Source organism: Cetorhinus maximus, chromosome 24, assembly GCF_964194155.1.
Source record: "Cetorhinus maximus chromosome 24, sCetMax3.hap1.1, whole genome shotgun sequence".
Lineage (NCBI taxonomy): Eukaryota > Metazoa > Chordata > Chondrichthyes > Lamniformes > Cetorhinidae > Cetorhinus > Cetorhinus maximus.
The window spans coordinates 25,257,886-25,272,841 of NC_135902.1; the positions used below are offsets into that span (position 1 = coordinate 25,257,886).

The 14,956-nt window shown below is 39.9% G+C and overlaps 1 protein-coding gene and 1 non-coding gene across 2 annotated transcripts in view; one reads left to right on the forward strand and one right to left on the reverse strand.

The window, feature by feature from the left end:
* Window positions 1–12,909, reverse strand: part of cfap52 (cilia and flagella associated protein 52) — an 83,142-nt gene extending 70,233 nt beyond the window's left edge. The window contains exons 1-6 of the mRNA XM_078570608.1: window positions 12,837–12,909; window positions 10,797–10,996; window positions 7,948–8,084; window positions 4,713–4,841; window positions 3,617–3,716; window positions 2,568–2,684 (exon numbers count right to left, since the gene is read on the reverse strand). Of these exons, the coding sequence (XP_078426734.1) occupies window positions 2,568–2,684; window positions 3,617–3,716; window positions 4,713–4,841; window positions 7,948–8,084; window positions 10,797–10,996; window positions 12,837–12,897 (744 nt within the window). The 5' untranslated portion in view covers window positions 12,898–12,909. The remainder of the gene's footprint in view (window positions 1–2,567; window positions 2,685–3,616; window positions 3,717–4,712; window positions 4,842–7,947; window positions 8,085–10,796; window positions 10,997–12,836) is intronic.
* Window positions 12,910–13,878: 969 nt separating this feature from the next.
* trnaq-cug (transfer RNA glutamine (anticodon CUG)) lies at window positions 13,879–13,950 on the forward strand. The gene has a single exon. It is a non-coding gene; the product is annotated as a tRNA-Gln (tRNA).
* The last annotated feature ends 1,006 nt before the right edge of the window (window positions 13,951–14,956 follow it).

Here is a 14,956-nt window from a genome sequence, read left to right on the forward strand (position 1 = left end):
ACAAGGGTGTCTTACTGCAGCTGTACAGGGCCTTGGTGAAACCACACCTGGAGTATTGTGTGCAGTTTTGGTCTCCTTACCTAAGAAAGGATATACTTGCCATAGAGGGAGTGCAGCGAAGGTTCACCAGGCCAATTCCTGGGATGGCAGGATTGTCGTATAAGGAGAGATTGCGTCAACTAGACCTGTATTTACTGGAGTTTAGATGAATGAGAGGAGATCTCATTGAAACGTATAAAATTCTGAAAGGGCTGGAAAGACTGGATGCAGGGATGATGATTCCTCTGGCTGGGGGGCCTAGAACAAGGGGTCACAGTCTCTGGATACAGGGTAAACCATTTAGGACTGAGATGAGGAGGAACTTCTTCACTCATAGGGTGGTGAACTTATGGAATTCTCTGTCACAAAACTATGTGGAGGCCAAGTCACTGAATATATTTAAAAAGGAAATGGATTGATTTCTGGACTCTAAAGGCCTCAAGGGGTATGGGGAGAGAGCAGGAGTATGGTGTTGAGATAGAGGATCAGCCATGATCATATTAAATGGTGGAGCTGGCCCGAAGGGCAGAATGACCTACTCCTACTCCTATTTTCTATGAAATAGTTTTATTTACTGCTTAGCATTGAATGCAACACTGGAGAACAGTTTAAAAGAACAATACTTATATTAGTCAATGCATATTAAACCTAACATCTATCATGGGGGAAATGCTAGAATCCATTATTAAGGAGATAGTAGCAGGACATTTAAACAATCATAATACAATCAAGCATAGTCAACATGGTTTTGTGAAAGGGAAATCGTGTTTGACAAATATATTTGAGGATGCAACAAACACAGTGGATAAAGGGGAATGAATGGATGTAGTTTATTTGGATTTCCAAGAGGCATTTGATAAGATGCCACATAAAAGGTTACTACACAAGTTAAGAACTCATGGTGTTGAGAGTAATATATTAGAATGGATAGAGGATTGGCCAGGATAAATGGGTCATTTTCAGATTGGCAAACTGTAACTAGTGGAGTGCCACAGGGATTAGTACTGGGGGGTCTCAAGTATTTATGACCTATATTAGTAACTTGGATGAAGCAACAGATTGTATTGTAGCCAAATTTGCTGATGTACAATGATAGGTAGGAAAGCAAGTTGTGAGCATACAAAAAGTCTGCAAAGGAATATAGATAAGCTAAGTGAGTGGGCAAAAAAATAACAGATGGAGTACAATATGGGAAAAAGTGAACTTGTTCGCTTTGGCAGGAAAAAGGAAAGGCAGCAAATTATTTAAATGGAGGGAGGCTGCAGAATGCGGCAGTACAGAGGGATCTGGTTGTCCTTGTAGATGCATCACAAAAAGTTATAAAGTTATAATGTGGACATAGGTAACACAGTGCAAATCATAAAATATCTAAATAATTATAGTGTCCCCTACAACAATCACCAAAGACGCCAGGATTTCCAAACTCTTTCTCCTCAACAGATTAATTATATCCTCCTTAAATGATGCTTGAGTATTTTTCTGTGGAGGTCCATCACCTTGTATCTAGGTCTATATCTACGTGCATGTCCTGTTAACATTTTTAATTATACTTTCCTACGTATACATTTATGTTGAATACCACCGAGCTAAACTTAATGTAATTATACCCTCCCACCAAAGAAAGCACTGCAACACTACAATTGAGAAGAGAGAGAAATTCAAGTGTGCAAGTTTACATAGGTAGTTTTCATTATAAATGTTGACAGTGAAATTTAAAATGGAAATATACATAAAAATAAAGACAAAATTGATTATTTTAAATTGGGATTGAGTTAACTCTCAAAGCTCTGGTTTAATTATCTGTCACCTGTTCGCCTGAAGAATGCACTTAACTCTCTGTATACAAGTGGTAATGACCTGTAAAATCACTGCTGATGTAGATGGTGGAAACGGAGGTGATCAATGACTTCAAAAGGAAATTGAATAACCAGATGAAAGAAATAAAGTTGCAGGGCTATGAGGATAGAATGGGGAAATGTGACTATCTGGATAGCCCGACAGAGAGCCAGATGGCCTCCTTCTCTGCTGTAGTAACTCCATGGCACTATGACCTGTTGTGGAAACTATTACCAAGACTGAAAAGTAAATATTTATCTGAAATAGTGTAACATAAGAGTATCTGGCAAAGCAAGGGTTAATGTGGAACTGGGAAACAGTGCCCATTGTGTGATGTAAAAAGACACATGACCTGAGCCTAGAGTCAATTGTGGACTGGACAGAGACCTGTGTAGAAGTAAGCATGGAGTTAGATCATAGCTTGGGCTATACCCTGTATATACGTACATAGTTATATGTTACCAATAAACAGCTAATGTTCAACCATGCAAGACTCAGAACCTCTTTGTGAGACCTACTAAACATATGCATACAACAAATAGGACATTTCTGGACACTAATTTAGCATTCAGATATTACTAAATGCTTGCCTATCTTCCTCATTGCTTTAATTAATACAATACTATCTGAAAATAGCATTGGACACTTTGGTACGCAGTAAATTGTATCCACTGCTCAAGTTCCCAGCTTACCAAACTGAATTTATTCTTTAATGGCCCGTAATTGTTAAGAAGTCCAGTTTTCATGCTGATCATCAAAATATCACCTGAAGTACTTCCACAGTAGAAGAAGCTATCATCTTTTGTTACCTATCAATGGAGAAGTGAACAAACCATGAGATCAGCTGCTATTAACAAATAGCACATTTATGCTAAAAGTAGACAAATTGCCAGGCAGTCACTAAATAAAAACATTAACAAGAAGTGTATTTTGAAAGTAAAGGCTGACATTTGGAAATACTTTGTGGCTAAGTTAACTTGACAGCTCTTTTCTTTTAAACTTGATTGATGACCTGATTGCAACAAAATATCCGCTGACACTTGATAAGATTCAATGGCATCTTCACCAAGAGACTTCAGATACCGAAGCATTCCCCATGCAGTCTATAGTTAAGCTGCAACAATTAATTTTGGATGTCTTAGCAACATAAAGCTGATTCAACTTGTCTTTTCATTCAATTCATTTGACTGCAGACAATTGAGAGTGAAAAGTATTTTTGGCATTTATCTTGGGTTCATTTTGAATTCTTGCTGTTTTACCTGAATCACTTCATTAAAACTGTGATTGTGTCTACCAGTAAATGAAAGGAGAAAGGCCTATAATATACAAATCCATCTTCCAAAAACTTGCAGTATAGCAAATTCTCAACTCCATCTGTTAATATCACAGCAACATGTTGGTGGCTATCTGATAATAATTGACTTTGCTACTTTAAACAATTATAATGCTTTGTGTTTTTTTGTACAAGCAGAACATTTCAGTGTGAGGTGCACAATACCATGAGGGAATAAGCTGGTTGTACAGGTATTCCCCATTGGTGACAGGATGGGTATTTATGGTTGATTCATCATAAGGAGATGGGCTTATTGAGCCTAACAGTGTTTTCCTGTTCCAAACAATTCTTATATCCTTCAGGTGTCATTGATATAATTGAGAAATAGTATTCCTTCAAGGTATTATTACCTGTATTCTAAATATAGCCGGACTTGGAAGGAACTGAGCAATAAAAAGTGCAACTCACTTCAATACAGTTGATCATTCTTTTCAATGGTCCAGTTTGGCATTCAGTGGGACGAATCTTTCTGTTGGGTAAATCTAAGAGCCAGAGACGTAGTGTACCACTACAGAAAGGAAACAAATCGTCTAGAAGAGTATCAGCTCATGCAATTTCCTACTTTACATGGTGTTTCAGCTGCAAACCCTCTGAGCCAACATATTAACCTGGAATTTTCTGGAATATTTCAATGTAAGTTATAAATTTATAAAAAAAATTTCAAAGCAGGTACAATAGTGGTGTTTAAGAGGCAGCTTGACAAATATATGAATAGGATGGGAATAGAGGGATACGGACCCTGGAAGCGCAAAATGTTTTAGTTTGATAGGCAATAAGATCGGCGCAGGCTTGGAGGGCCGAAGGGCCTGTTCCTGTGCTGTACTTTTCTTTGTTCTTTGTTCCTCTTTGTAATTACAACACAAGGGTGGACATACATCATTTTTTTTACCTGAGGAAACTTACCTTGAAGTGACTTGCACCAAAATATCATTACAAGTGAATTTCCACTATCATTTTTTCCCCCGAGCAAGTGTGCTGAAACCCTACTCATCAATTAAAATAGCTCCACGCCGTGCAAAGAAACAGAGAATACCAGTTTCCTGCATTTACACCAAACAAGCGTAAATTTAAATTCGGTTTTAGAATATCTGGACCTGGTGTCACTATTTCTGGGCTTTTTAAAAATTTTACATTACTGTGATCTGCACTATGTTCTATATATTTGAATGTTTATGGCATCAGAATCTGTTACACTAAAAAGAGAAGTGTTTCTATAATTTCTTAAACATATTGTGCTTAACATAAGTGATAATTTGATGGCTTCAACACTTCATTTCCATAACATCAAAAAGATATAGAGTGACTTAAAAAAGGAGGATGGTGTATGTTATGTGCTGGGTCCTCGCTTGTCCACATTGATTTCCACTTGCTTTAAGGTGCTTTTTATATTTCAGCATATTCTCAATAAAGCTCAGAGCAAGATCAAAGTAGAAACAAGCATAGATCTGAGTCATTTCAGCACCAAGTCTGATCAAGGAAATCTCAATCTTCTTTGCCAACTTACGTTCCTCCCGTAATAAAGGTATCATCCATATTGTTAGCGAATTTTATAATTAGTGCATTTCCCGCAGTAGCAATACAAGCAGGACTGCCACAGATGGATGATTTTGTTGCAATATTCCAAATGACAACACTGTAATAGTGAGAAAACAAACGATTAGTGTGTTTCATGATCATTGTGAAGCCTGACAGAAATAAAAAAACGTAATAATCCAGCCTTCTGAACAGCTTAAACAGAAAAAATAGAGGACTGGATGACATAATGATTATTCTTTCACCTCAAGAAACTTGCTTTAAACCTTCATCTGATATCCACATACACACTTTTCAACATAGAATGGCAATACAAGAAGACTGGGGCACTTGAGGTACTTTGGCAAAAATATTAATCAAGGGCACCAGGTGAATCTTTAACCCCTTCATCTTCTTTATCATTGAAACTATCAGGGATTGCCACTTAGTTTATGCTTAGGAGTTAATGCTGCTCAACAATAACTTATCAAACAATTTTACATCAACCAGTTTAAGCAGTTAGACTGCCAACCTCCTATCAGGATGTGCACAAGCTATTGAGTGAATTAACCTTTACTGATATTATCAGAGAAGAAATCAGACAACAATGTCACAAAACAACTGTTTGTTAATCAAAGGATTGCTACAGCACGGGAGGCCACTATTCGGCCCTTCAATTCCATGCCGGCTCTCTGCAAAAGCAACTCAGCATAGTCACACCCACCCCACACCCCCCCCGACTTTTGCCCATAGCCCTGCAAATCTTTTCTCTTCAAATATTTGTCCAATACCCTTTTGAAAGCCACAATTGAATCTGCCTCCATCACACTCTGAGGCAGTTTAAACTTCAACATTGAATAAGCTAGTAATTAGCAAGTAGAGTAAATTGAAAAAATAAATCACAAGGATACAAGAACTCCTTAGTGTAAGGAACATATATTTTTATTTTCTGAAACAAAAACAAAAATGGCTGGAAAAACTCAGAAAAGCTGCTGAATTTTTCCAGCCATTTTTGTTTGTTTCAGATTTCCAGCATCCGCATTATTTTGCTTTTATCTTAGTGTTTAATTGACTGCCACTTCTCTTCCAGGAATGCCTACCTTGAAGAAGTACTGCTCTTCTCTTTTGCCCTGCTCACCTTCATTGCTTTCCATTTCTCTCCTGGTGTTTGACAAGGTGTTTGAAACTCGCTTTCACAGCCATATTTCCTGCCTCAGTGACTGTCTCTATCTCAACCAGCTTATATTTCACCTCATTTCTAATTTTCCTTAGTTCTGATGAAGAGTCATACAAACTCAAAACGTTAATTGTATTCCTCTCTGCAGATGCTGTCAGACCTGCTGAGTTTTTCCAGCCATTTTTGTTTTTGTTTCAGAATTCCAGCATCCACAGTATTTTGCTTTTATTTTTATTTTCTGTTGGACTGTGGATTAGAATTACAATGGCTGCAGGTTGAAAGACATGTCCACTGGAACAGGATGAGAGATATAAACAACGTCGCAGTCCTGGAACAGAGTGTGCCACGAAAGACAGGATGGTGCCAGAAAGGAGTCATGGACCTAGGGAGCTGCCTGACAACAGCATTTTAATTGGCCTTTGACCAGGTAACCAAGGTTTTGTATGAAGAGCAAGGCAGCGGAATAGCTCCTAGCCTGAAAGGAACAAGACCTAAAACCTCTCTCTCTCTCCTGTGTGTGTAAGATTCCAGTAATCCTACAACAAAAAACTCTTGGCCTGCAAAGAGAAAACATCTAAAATCATTTTCTTCTCATATCTCTATAACCTGCTCTCTCTGAAAACCCCTGTCAAGAGGCAAAGGGGAAAATCACTGTTAGAGACATTGAAAGGCAAGTGCTCAACCAGTGAACTAAAACTGAAAGTGCTGGAAGATCACCTTGTGTCATCAACAAGCACTGAAAGGAATTTGGAAGACATCAATCAAACTCAATCCATCGAATCCTGTACTCCGGAATTGGTGCTATTGAACAGTTTTATCCCACCCTTAAAATCCATGTTTTTGTGTGTCTAGTGTGTCTTGTATGTGTGTGTATAGGGATTTAAGAAGGGAGTAGAGTTTAAGTTATAGTGTTAGAAATTAGCAGTTCATATTTCTTTTCCCAATGGTTAAAGACAATTTGTTCAATAAACAGTTATTTACTTATTGAGTTTACAAATCTGGTGCTCGTATTATGTTAACCTAAGTTAAACAATTAGGTAGAATTGGGGCAATCCGGTGGTTCGATTAAACTATTTCACATTTGTCGCGGCTTGGGGAACAGTGGGGCTTGATATTACAGTGCACTATCCCCAGTGAGTCGTGACATTAGATATGTGATAAACTAACAGAATTTGGTATCCAGACTAGGCTGAAGTCTATTTGCTTGTACTTCGAAAGATTTTTTAGTATTTATCTAATTGCATCATTATGAGCTGACATCGACGCCTTGCCTTCCTTTGGGACGGTGGTGTTAGACTTTTGAGACATCAAAGTGATGAATCTGCATTTGTTGAGCTGCTGTTGCTCCTGCATCATTTGGTCTTGGGTGAACTCACCTTCTGTGCTGGTGGCTGCATCTTGTCTAGGTATCTCTGCATCTAGGTAGCTGTCCTAAACCTCACCTGTCTTGATCTTCTAAGTGACATATCTGCCTGTACTGGCTGGTATAGCTGTACAATCTTAACTTCTGTAATCTCTCTCTTTCTTTCTCTCTCTCTCTTACTCTTTCTGTTGGTGATGCACTGATTTAACAGAGACATCTTTCTACATATAATAGACAAACAACTCCTTCTACTACAAGGACTAATATTCATTGATGAAACCACTGAACATAGTTGGGCCTAAGACACGTCCCTGAGGAACTTGGCCTGAGCTGAGATGATTGGTCTCCATTAACCACAATTACCTTCCTTTGCAAAAGCAAAGCATTTTGGATGCTGGAAACCTGAAATAAAAGCAGAAAATGCTGGAAATATTTAGCAGGTCTTACAGCATCCGTGAAGAGAGAAACAGAGTGAATGCTTTATGTCAATGCATCTTCGTCACCGTCACGTCATCGACATGAATTATTAACTCTGTTTTTCTCTCTCCACAAATATGGCCAGACTTACTGAATTTTTGCAGCTTTTCTATAACATCTTCCTTTGTGCTAGGTATAACATCGGCTAGTGGAGAGTTTTCCCCTTATTCCCATTGATTTCAGTTCTACTAGGTTCTTAATCTATGTTACCTGCCATCATCCTGACCTCCAAGTGATACCAAATAGAGATCATTTGGGGAAAATGCCAGCCCTTCAACTTTGGCTTGGTGAAGAGTCATAGTTGCATGAATTGCTTTTTCAACATAGTTATAGATGATGATACCAGCCTGCAAAGATATACAATGCTCAGCTTTCAGTCTAGATCACACCGAATACTACTCATTACAATACGAAACCTTGGCACAGTGGATCTTCCACTTGTTCTCTTTTATGGGTACTTTAAATGGTCACAAAATCCATATTGGAGAGGATTTGAAATTGAAAGTAAACAATACTGTTTGGAATTTTAAAAACGCTCTCCGAACATTAGAATTTATTCTAGTGCTAAATTAAAGATAATCTTAGACTGCCACCTGAAGTTATTTGCCCTTAGAATAAATAGATTATGTTGCACTTGTGATAGCAGTATTAATAGCTTTAAATTCCCCGGTTGGTTTAAAAAAAACTCATGCATGTTTATTTATGAACTAAAGCCAATATTGTACCATTTCAGAACAATATCTCTTGATTACACAAGTTTTTGGTAGTGTTGCTGTTCCTGCATTAAGATGGCATTTCATTCATTTTCGGTGGGTTTCTAACGTTTATAATGTATAGGCTACTGCTTCTGTTGAGCTGTAAATACAGCAGAATGGTTTCAAATATTCCTGGAACATATTTTGCCACAATATTGGTCTTATCATCACGACTTGTACAGTTGCCTGAGAATAATAATCTAACTCCATGTTATCAAAAAAGATTAAACTGAATGAGTTTCCGCTTCTGGTGATCTGGTTAACTTTTTGAAAAAGAAAGACTTGCACTTATATAGCACTTTTCATGAACACCGGATGTTTCAAAGTGCTTTACTGCCAAAGAAGTACTTTTTGAAATGTAGTCACTGTTTGTGATGTTGGAAACATAGCAGCCAATTTGCACTCAGCAAACTTCCACAAATGGCAATGTGATAATGAACAGGTATCTGTTTTTTGTGATGTTGATTGATGGATAAATATTGGACAGGACACCAGAGATAACTCCCCTGCTCTCCTTTGAAATAGTGCCATTACATCTTTTACATCCACCTGGGCAGGCAGATGGGGCCTTGGTTTAATGTCTCATCCAAAAGACAACATCGCCAACAGGCGATGCTCGCTCAGAATGGAAGTGGAAACTCTTTCGAGTTATCAACAGTCACAGATTGCAACTCTTTCGAGTACAATCACAGTTCTTGGTTTCCGGGAGTGGGACATGAACCCACAACCCTCTGATTCAAAGGCGAGGGTGCTATGAACTGAGTGGAACTTGAACTGGGAACCTTTTGGGTATAAATTGCTTCCATAATCTGATTCGTCTGTGATAATCATGTGCTCTATGCCTCCATTACTCTTCCAATGATTTGACTGGAATTAGCTTTCAATTGTATGTTTTCCAGAATCACAACTCAGTAATCTTCAATTGTTGCAAAGAGGTTGAAGAGGGAAGGGTGGGATAAGACACTATAGCCACAGTCTCAGAAGATGTCATGGTGAATTTGCTTTGGGCCATTTCACGGCTGTGGCAGGGATGGAAACCCTTTGGGAGTGATTCAAATATGAAATTATAGGAAAGATCGGCATGGGTTTAGGAAGCAACAACATGTTCAAGAAAATTAGAGTAAATGGTTAGAGATGGAGCAGTAGTTTGCAAGGACAGAAAGGCTGACAGTGGGTTTATATGGAAACAGGAGTAGTTTATTCAGCACATAGGGCCTGTTCTGTCATTTAATTCAATCAAAAATTGTTTGGCAAGGGTATTAAAGATGGAGATAATGGTGGCAGTTCTGAAAGGAAGAGGGGCACGACCTGTCCTCTCACAATTAAGATCAGCTAGCACAGGGCCCAGAAAGGGTGGTCACCAGTTTAGTGAAAGTTGGGTCAAGGAAAAAAGACAGAAGTTTCATTGACAAAATGAGCTCTGAAACAGCACGAGAGATATGAAATGAGCTGGTGAAAGACACAACTTCAGGGATAGGGCACAGAGGGCTATGAGAGATACAAGGAAGTGGTCACGGATGGCCTTATCTGTGGGGGGGACCATTGGTTTAAGAAGCTATGCAAGATGGTAAGGCTGAGGGGATGGGTGGAGGGTTTATATGCAGGGAGAAGTTTAGGGAGAACAGGAGGTCAGTAAATTCAGGGGAGAGGGGACAAGGATAGCTGAGTTAAAGATTTAAATTACTGTGGTTGAGGGTATCTTAGGGCAGAGTAAAGGAAAAGGATATCTCAGTGAGAAACAGGATGAAGCTTTGGAAGATGGTTGAAAGATGAGGTATTTAAAGGATTGTGGTGGAACAAATTGAATAAGTGCTAAAGATGGAGAACGTAGCAGTGCACTAGGGATAGAGAAAGCAAAGTGCGATTTGGTGGCATCGGGCACACTGCCATCCTGGTGGATTGGGCAGGGCAGGTGGTGGAGAATATAATTAGACAGAAGGTTTCAGTAAGAGGCAGGGTGTTGCCACCCATGAGTTAAGTTTTTGTCAAAATCATTATGTCAATGTAATCATCCACAATAAGATTGTAGATGTAAAGAGAGGGGCAGTGATTGTTGACCAAGCCCAAGGCCACAGTGATGATTGGGATGAGTGGGAGAGGAAAGGAGGATGACAAATTTTGCTTCTAGAGCGTACACAGGATAAAAAGGTAGGTGAAAAGTAGCTGCTGCTCATAAGCAGCAAGCAATGGGTGCTTTGATGACCCTTTCAGAGAATGCCAAGAAAAGTTTATAGCACAGTTGCGGTCTTATCCATGGGGATTCAAGCCTGGGTAAAAGTCTGTAAATTGATGCATTTTTCTTACCTTGAAACCCATATAAGTGACCTGTCCCGTTGCAATATATTTCCCACTCCTACTAACCGCAACAAAGGAGATATTGTTTGTATGGCTTTCCAGGAAAGCCTGGCGGCTGGACTTCAGGTTTTGTACGACAGTTGTACATCCCAGAGGGTAAATTATATTTTCACAATCAGGATGCACAGATAAGCCAAAAGGTACTTTCCCTGTAAACACAGCAAAGCAATCTCAGAGTTCAAACTTCACCAGAATTTAGGAAAATGCTATGTTTTGCATTATGCCATGCTCTCAAAACATTGAAGGCTTGTTGTTCAGTAGCTTATCCACTTGAGTATACAGGCAGTTGGGTTGTCATTTATCTTGTACCATTGTACTACAGAACAGTAGTAGATTACAGGGGAAGATTACAGAGATAGGGAGGAACAATTGATTGGGAGCCAATGTAAGTCAGCAAACGAAGGGAGGATAGGGAAACAGTGCTTGTTGCGAGTTAGCACCAAGTTAGCGAATGAGCTTAACTTTATGTGCAACTCCAGTGCAATGATCTTGGTGTGCAATTAAATTTTAAAAGTGCTAGGGTTATCACAGGGTCATAGAGTCATAGTCATAGAGGTCTACAGCACAGAAAAAGGCCCTTTGGCCCATCGAGTCTGCACCAGTCAAACAAGTACCTAACTATTCTAATCCCATTTTCCAGCACTAGGCCCATAGCCTTGTATGCCATGGCATCGCAAGTGCACATCCAAATACTTCTTAAATGTTATAAGGGTTTCTGCCTCTACCACCCTTTCAGGCAGTGAGTTCCAAATTCCCACCACCCTCTGGGTGAAAAAATTCTTCCTCGCATCCCCTCTAAACCTCCTGCCCCTTATCTTAAATCTATGCCCCCTGGTTATTGATCCCTCCACCAAGGGGAAAACTTCCTTCCTCTCTACCCTATCTATGCCCCTCATAATTTTATACACCTCAATCATGTGCCCCCTCAATCTCCTCTGCTCCAAGGAAAATAACCCCAGTATATCCAATCTCTCATCATAACTAAAACTCTCCAGCCCAGGCAACATCCTGGTAAATCTCCTCTGTACTCTCTCTAGTGCAATCACATCCTTCCTATAATGCGGATTCCAGAACTGCACGCAATACTCTAGCTTGTGGCCTAACCAGCGTTTTATAGAGTTCCAGCATAACCTCCCTGCTCTTTTTATTATGCCTCGGCTAATAAAGGCATGTATCCCATATGCCTTCTTAACCACTTTATCTACCTGTCCTGCTACCTTAAAGGACATGCACACCAAGGTCCCTTTGATCGTTGGTACTTCCCAGGGTCCTACCATTCATCGTGTATTCCCGTGCCTTGTTTGTCTTGCCCATGTACATCACCTCACACTTATCCGGATTAAATTCCATTTGCCACTGATCAGCCCATCTGACCAGCCCGTCTATATCCTCTTGTAATCTAAGGCTATCCTCCTCACTATTTACCAGCCCACCAATTTTCATGTAATCCCCGAATTTACTGATCAACCCTCCTACATTCAAGTCTAAATCCTTTATATATACCAGAAACAGCAAGGGACCCAACACCGATCCCTGTGGAACCCCTCTGGACACAGGCATCCAGTCACAAAAACACCCCTCGACCATCACTCTCTACTTCCTGCCACTCAGCCAATTCTGGGTCCAATTTGCCAAATTGCCTTGGATCCTATGGGCTCTTACCTTCGTTATCAGTCTCCCATGCGGGACCTTATCAAAAGCCTTGCTAAAGTCCAACTAGGCTACGTCAAATGCACTGCCCTCATCTACACACCTGGTCACCTCTTCGAACCCCCGTCTGCTGGCTCGCTTAAAAACTTCCAGCTGGCAGAAAGAAATGAGTCGAGACCCGCACATGAACCTATTTTAGAGTTTAATATTTTAGAGTTTGTGGTCCTCAGAGCATGGAGGCAGCTTTCGATGGAAGCAGCAGGGACATGACTCCCTCCAGACTGTCACCAGAAAGCAATCACCGTGGACCCTGTGTCTGCCAGAGCTTCCATCCCTTACCATTAAACCCAATGATGGATTCCAGCGCGAGTTGAGAGATGTCCTCAGTGTCCTGGGCCATGACTTGTCGGTTTGAGAGTCCCGTCAATTTCAGCTGAAGAAGCTCAACAGCGACTAGGCTGTGTACAAGCTGTCGCTAGGAGACCGACAATGACATGCGCACTGAGAGCAGCGATCCAGGCAAAGACATGCGAGCCAGCGCACTCTAGGAGAGCGAGCCCGGCAATGACATGCGTACTGAGGGGAGCGAGCCCGGCAATGACATGCGCACTGAGGGGAGCGAGCCCGGCAGTGACATGCGCACTCTAGGGGAGCGCGCCCGGCAGTGACATGCGCACTCTAGGGGAGCGAGCCCGGCAGTGACATGCGCACTGAGGGCAGTTCGGACGTTGCGGGATGAGGATCGAACCGGAAGTTGTTTGATAAGAACAATTTGCACCGGAAGTTTATAAACAATTTACCAATAAATAGGCATTTTTTCCCCTAACTGAAGCCTGATGTTTGATATCTGTGTCTGAGGAACAACCTGATGGTTATATTATTTGTGAGCTGGGTCGTCTAACAAAGAAATGCAAATGTACATTTTAGGCGAATCCGGTGATGATAGATTTAGAGACCATGGGTTTGAATTGAATGATTTACTATTGTTGGCGTCAATTCAAGATAATCATCAGAGCAAGAAAATTAAGCTGCAGTAAAACCACTTAAAAACCTGTGCGTGGTGTTGAAATGTTCCATTAAAATATTTTAACGAATTTCTAGAAGAATAAACACATGTGGAACCGAAAACAATTTGTTAAATTCACCTTAGATAAACTCATGGCCTGTCTTTCCCGGGCGGTTTAGTTAGTTAGCACTTTTAATCCACACTCAAATCTGAGTGGAGTCTTTATGGTGAGTCTTAATTACGATAGAAATTGTTTGCATAACATGCTATACCTTATGAATAAAACTAAATCAATAAAATAATTGCGTTATGCATTCACACTGAATAGTGCCGCCCTAATCTGGGGAAATGGTGCACTCAGATTCCGCTAGTGGGGGTTCCATGGTGTAATGGTTAGCACTCTGGACTCTGAATCCAGCGATCCGAGTTCAAATCTCGGTGGAACCTTATTATGCTGCTTTTGTGCAGCAACCCCCTTTTAAAATACAGAAACGACTTGAGTTGTTATTTTATATGTGGGTTGTGTTTAATAAATACTAATGCAGGCAGAATGTGCATTCCTTTAGGAGGATCAGATCTGTGGCTCTAGCGAATTGAATTTTAATAACCATGCAAGTGCATTGCAAGAACTTAAATGAGACCAACGGTGAGCGAGATGGAATATATATATATATGTAAAAGGGAAGGTATAAAAATAGATATGAGATTTTCTTTTACTGTGTTCAATAGATATTTACACTGGAGCACAGAGGTTGATGGATTGAATCAACTGGAACAGTTTCGACAATCATACAATAACCACAAGGCACTTTTATTCATTTTGATAATAGGCATAGGCTACATTGAAAAGTAAGATAAATGCATAATGCGGCAAGTATCGAGAAATAAAGTGAAAACAATGGGACTACAAATGATAGATCAACATAATTAATTGATGTCATAATGCAACTGTCACGACTCATCATTGTGCTGTGTAAGCTTTAGAGTTAAATGCTATCAGTCAGGTTCAGCAAAAATGGAGTGGACTTTCTGTTTCTGGCTCAAGTTTAAAAATTGCAGCCAAAGTGCACTTGAAATTGTGTCCATTAAATTTCATTTGCATAATCAAAAGTCCAGAGTGCTAACCATTACGCCATAGATCCCCCATTAGTGAACCCCCATTTGCTCCTTTGGTTATGATGCCACTATTCATTGTGAATGTACAATAGTCATTTGTCTAAATCTGTCATATATCAATGCAACCGATAACATTATCGAATGTAATTATTTTTCTTTTCTTTCCATTAAAAAGTATTCCTTCACGTATTTAAGATTCTTTACCTAGTGTAGTTTCCTTAACACACTTGAAAATGAGTTTATTACAGTTTTTCCCCTCCTCTAGCTGAGAGTAACCTGAGAAGTTTAAACAAAAGTGCAGACTAACATTCAGTAGCTTTATAAATGCCACTTGTGA